Source organism: Chinchilla lanigera, unplaced genomic scaffold (genome assembly GCF_000276665.1).
Source record: "Chinchilla lanigera isolate Chin_1 unplaced genomic scaffold, ChiLan1.0 scaffold00003, whole genome shotgun sequence".
NCBI classification, from domain to species: domain Eukaryota; kingdom Metazoa; phylum Chordata; class Mammalia; order Rodentia; family Chinchillidae; genus Chinchilla; species Chinchilla lanigera.
This window is the reverse complement of record NW_004955404.1, coordinates 50,764,578-50,769,997: the sequence shown is the minus strand read 5'-3', so window position 1 is coordinate 50,769,997 and position 5,420 is coordinate 50,764,578. Positions and strand designations below refer to the sequence as shown.

The 5,420-nt window shown below is 52.1% G+C and overlaps 1 protein-coding gene across 2 annotated transcripts in view; it reads right to left on the bottom strand.

Moving 5' to 3' along the window:
• Window positions 1–2,667: 2,667 nt before the first annotated feature.
• LOC102009569 (protocadherin-8) overlaps window positions 2,668–5,420 on the bottom strand; it is a 4,068-nt gene continuing 1,315 nt past the window's right edge. Inside the window, exons 2-4 of one of the 2 annotated variants that reach the window (XM_013516742.1) lie at window positions 3,958–5,420; window positions 3,582–3,789; window positions 2,668–3,149 (exon numbers count right to left, since the gene is read on the bottom strand). The exon at window positions 3,958–5,420 is cut by the window's right edge and continues 14 nt beyond it. In XM_013516742.1, coding sequence (XP_013372196.1) covers window positions 2,776–3,149; window positions 3,582–3,789; window positions 3,958–5,420 — 2,045 coding nt within the window. In that variant the 3' untranslated portion in view covers window positions 2,668–2,775. The remainder of the gene's footprint in view (window positions 3,150–3,581; window positions 3,790–3,957) is intronic. The other variant, XM_005374213.2, reaches the window with a different exon arrangement.

Sequence of the window (5,420 nt, the reverse complement as noted above, 5' to 3'; positions counted from 1 at the left end):
GTGGTCATTTTGCTAAGAAAAAAAAAAAAAGAAGAAGAAATAAAGAAAGAAGAAGACAATGAAGCCATAGATGTTTTGAAACCTGAAGTTTGGGAGAAATAAAATAGTGTGCACAGTACAAATTAAAGTAATGACTGCAGCATTATTTTAGTTTTGAAGGTCCAAAGCAGCAGCAGACACACTCAGGGACTGGATGCTTTTAGAGTGCATGAGGGGTGGGATTCACTGTTCGCTCATCCTTCTGTTCTGCATTTGATGGGATTGACTCAAGAGTGAACTACAGTAAATGCTATAATGGGAGGTCTACTTGGTGGTGCCTCCCTGGGGCCTGGTTGTCCTGGCTCTGGAGCTGTCTGGTAAGCTGCCAACAGCCTACATTTTCTTTCAAAACCTGAGCCCTGGACAGGCTAAGCTTGTCAGGCGCGTGCGCAGTTCAGTCGCCTTCAGAAACCATTGCACTTGGCGCTGGCTGTGGGTGGTGAAGCACTTGTGTGTGCCCCACCTGCTGTTCAGCTTGGAGCCACCACTGGTTTCAATAATGACTTCAACAGGCAGCTTTGAGGGCTCCTCTATTCATTACAGCGCCTCACACTCTATAATTAGTAATAAAGCAGCACAGGACTTCACAAATACAAAGGGCTAAACAATAATCGGGCAGTAAAAGTGAAGCTTTTCCACCTCTTTGTTTCTTTGAAGTAAAAAAGATTAAACCTACAACTTCTTTCATTGTTTCATTTTATTTTTTGGGCTGAAAAATCTAGGTTTGAATTTCACCCTGGCCATTTATAAGTTGTGTGATTTTCAGCATTTTATCTGATTTCTTTGTGCCTCCATTTCTCTATCTGCAAAATGGAGTTAGTGATAGTTCCCATCGCTTGGAAATAGTCTGAAAATTAAAGGAGATAATTCATGCAGAGAGCTTTGCAAAGAGTCCTGCTCAGATAAAAGCTAGCTTGGTACATGTTAGCTGTCATTATTATTATTATTTTAATTTCAAATGAAATGCATGGAAGTCTTAGGCACAGGTCTCTTGGATTCATTTCTCAAAGCTTCTGTTATATGCATTTTCAAGCACAGATGAAGAGCCTGGTGTAGTTTCCACACCCCTACATGTACCCATGCTACTGCTTATGATTATCAACAGTTGATCATGTCTTATTTCATGTAGTCTCTCTTGCTCTCTCCTCAGTGTTTTGAGACAGGGTCCTACTATGCAGTTCAGGCTGGCCTTTAACTCACTTTGTAGCTCAGGCTGTCCTCATACTTGCATCGATCCTCCTGCCTTGGCCTGCCAGTGCTGGAATTACAAGCATGTGCCACCAGGATGGGCTGGTACTGGAGCTTGAACCCAGGGCTTCATGAATGTTAGCAAAGGGCTGTATTACTGAGCAACGTCCTCAATCCCTTCTTTTATTTTACTTTGAGTTAGGGTCTCACTAAATTGTGCAATCTTCCTGCCTCAGCCTCCAGGGCAGCTGGGATTACAGGTGTGTGATACTGTACCTGATTTAGCTGAATTTTTTTCTGGAATATTTTAAAGCAAATGTCAAGCATCATGTCATGTCACCCATACATTTGTCTTCGTGGGTAGTGCTGGGGATTCATCTCGGGTCCTTGTACACACTAGGCGAGTGCTTTTCCCTCAGACAGCATCCTCAGTTTCTTCTTAGTACTCACACCCTGAGAAGCTGCTTGAGTCTCTTCACCTCAGATCCCATCGACACGAGTTCCTGGTCACCAGCAAAGTGCCTACAGATGTTTAGTCAGTGAGCCCAAATTTAGCTTTCTTCCACTTTTTAGTAGATGCTTGGTAAGTATTTGCTGAGTGAATAAATGACGGCAGGGATTTTATAGTCACTATTGTATACAGAGACCTACATATTTCATGAAACCTATGTGTGTGTGTGTGTGTTTTGTGTGCAGTTACTGGGGATTGAACTCAGGAATCAATCCTTTGGTTACAGCATGCTAGGCAAGCAATCTACACTGAGCTATATCTCCAGCCTAACCAATATTTTTAGTACTTAGGTGAGATTTTGCAATACTTGAAACTCCACAGATTCAACATTGCCATGAACATTTATAATGCCCAAATAATTAGCACTTGAAAGATTTAATTCTGGTACTGAAATTATTTGTGAATATCTGACTATAGGCAACTGCATGAAAAGCAATTAGCAGATTTTTCAAACACATGACAAATCCTTTATTACTGTGCTTATAAGTGACATGGTTTACAGAAAACCAAATGTAATTAAATAACATTGAACTTGAAATCTACCACAGACTCAAGGTATACAAGTTATACTTGGCAAGGCAAAATTTCTCAAACACTAGGTTGTTTCTGGTGAAAGATAAATTTCCATTACGTAATTCCAATGTGTTTTGTTTTTTGTCCTACAGACAGTTCCTTTGGCAGTAACTTCCACTTTAGCTTTTATTATATAAAAATATAACAAAATTTCATTATATACAAACATTACATTACACAATGTACAGGTTAAAAACACTAAGAAAATGGCAAGCTGCAATTGAAATTAAAGTCAATAGCATGATAAGAAAAATTAAATACTGCACACATTTCATAAAAATTACATAAACTACATTTTTTTGTTTGCAAATACCAAACAGTACCAATGTGATTGGAAATAGCTTCCAACAACTTCATTTTAAGGCACATCTTGCATATTTATATATACAACACTGAAACCGGTCAATAACTTAGGGGCTTCTCAGAGTGACCTGTATATGTGTGTGGAGACATGCAGCCTAGGGTTACACATTTTCATCGGTTCCCTTCTTTGGGGACACGTATCTGCCAGGGGGTGACTGGTAGAGGGGCACCCCGATCTCCTGCAGGTCTGGGAGCCTCCCTGGACGGGGCGGGGAGAGCAGAGTGACTGTCCTGTCATAGTCTCTGTGCAGCACTTTCTCGTAGACGCTTTGCAGCCCCACTGTCTTGGGAAGCTGGGCCTGGTAGTAATTGTCCCTACGCAGAGGATCCCGCGGCAGGGACGTGCTCTTACAGAAGGTCGACATCTGGGCTGGTGGGTGAGGCGGGGGATGAGCATTGGGTCCCCCACAGGATGGGCTCCAGCAGCGGTCTGAGTGACCCAGGATCTTACACTCCGCGGTGCACGCCCACAGTCCTAGCACAGAAGGGAAAAGAGCATGATGGTTATCCCTGCATTACACACACCCCAGCTTCCATCTTCAGAATGTCAGCTGGGGTCAGGACTGCTGCAAAGGAAAGTGTGCACGAAAATAAACGGTGTGATTTGGGAATTCAGACACCTTGCTACAAAACCTGGCCCAGTTTTTTGCTGGGGGAAAAAATCCACAAGCAGAATTCCCTGCTTAGATGATATCTATGCTTCTGCCCAGAGGTGCGGTGGGTGTGGGTGTGCTTTACTCGAGTGGTGAAGTTGCCTCCCCTTGGCACTTCCAAAGTCATAGTGTGAGGCCGGCCAGGATCTGGAAACTGAGGAATGAAAAGCGGGAAGGAGGGCTGGGAACGGAGGCTGAGAGGCCAGCAGTGGGAGAGGGGATCATGCTGAGGTCGTCGGGAGAAGAGTCCTCACCACTCTGCATGTGGTTGATGAGATCCTTTTTCAGGGCGTCGCCGCTGATGTCCGAATCGCTGTCGTTGAAATCACTGTCCCCTTTGCCGCTGTCTTTGCCGCTGAACTTCTCCGCTTCTCGGCCAGAGATAGTGTTGAACGAGTGTCCCTTCCAGACCGCCACAGGGGGCGTGGGCTCCTTTCCGAAGCCCGGGGAGGCACCGTAGGGCTGCAGCAGGGAAAGGGAAGGGGTGGGAGGGTTGGACAAGAAACAAAAGAGCAAGCACGACAGGTTAAGCGTCTCCCTGGGAGAGCCCACCCCAGACACCTCCAGTCTCCTTCCCCCAGCCTGTCCGCGGAGCACGGAGGGGGGCGCCCAGCTTTAGGAAGGCCTCACCTCGGCGTGCGCGCCGCGGAGCCGCTGCTGCCCCTCGAAGTGACAGGCGCTTTCCCCAGTGGCGCTGCCGCCCTCCGAGCCCGGCATTTCAGCCGCAGCGACCGCGGGTGGGGGCGCGTCGGCCGCGGGGCTGCCAAAGGGCGCTTTGCCGCTGCCAGGGAAGGTGAGCACGTCGAACATGTTGGGCCTGGGCCCAGCTCCCCGGGCGGCCTCCTCCGGGGAGCCGGGAGCAGAGGCTCCGCCGCCCGCCGCCCCGGGCCGCTCTTCCCGGAGGGCCCCCCCTTTGCGCACCTCCTTCTTGCGGCGGTTGCAGGTGGTGGCGATGGCGATGATGGCAGCCAGCAGCAGCGTGCAGCTCCCAGCCAACACGATGATGACGATCAGCGGCGTGTCCCACTGCAGTGCGGGCCCCGAAGCCCCGAGCCGAGAGCCGGAAGGGCGAGAGTGCTCAGGGGTTCCGGCACTGGCAGGCTCAGCAGACCCGCGCCCGCCGCCTGCTGTCACCAGGAAGCTGACAGTGGCAGTGGTGGTGAGAGGCGGGCGGCCGCCGTCGGATATGACCAGCAGAGCCCTGAACACGCGGCCGGGAGGCTCCTGCGAGAGGTCTCCGGTGAGCACGATCTCCCCCGTGCGGCGGCCGATGGAGAAGACCTCGCGCGGCTCCTGCTGTTGCAGGTCAAACACCAGTTCCCCGTTGGCGCCCTCGTCTGCATCCCGAGCCTGCACGCGCGCCACAGCCGTATCTTTTACGGTGCGCCCGGGGACCGCTACTTCTAGGGAGCCGTTGGCCGGCGCGGGGTGCACCAGGACCGGCGCGTGGTCGTTCTGGTCTAGCACGCGCACTTGCACCAACGCACTGCTGGAAAGCTGAGGGGAGCCGCTGTCGCTGGCCTGGATGCGCACGTCAAGCTGGCGCAGCATCTCATAGTCGAAGCTGCGCAGCGCGTAAATAGCCCCGGTAGCCGGATCCACAGAGACATAAGTGGACACGGATTCCCCGGAGCGGCCCACCTCGGCCTCTAGCAGCCGGTAGGTGACCTGGCCGTTGCGGCCCAGGTCCGGGTCCCGGGCAACCACGGTGGCCAGGTAGGCCCCGGGAGGGTTGTTCTCGCGCACCGACACGTCGTAGACCGGCCGGGTGAAGAGCGGCGCGTTGTCGTTCTCGTCGCCCACTCGCACTGTGTAGGGCCTCACGGTGCGCAGCGGGGGCGCGCCGCGGTCCTCCGCCACCAGCGTCAGGTTGTACTCGGCGATGCGCTCGCGATCGAGCGACGCCGCGGTCACCACCAGGTAGCTGCCCGCGTAGGCCGGCTGCAGCCGGAAGTGCTCGTGCCCGTAGAGGGCGCAGCGCACCTGGCCGTTGGCGCCCGAGTCCCTGTCCGAGGTGCTGACCAGCGCCACCAGGCTCTCGCGCGCCGCCCCCTCCGGCACCAGCGAGGCGGCGCCGGCCTCGGGCGTCCCGG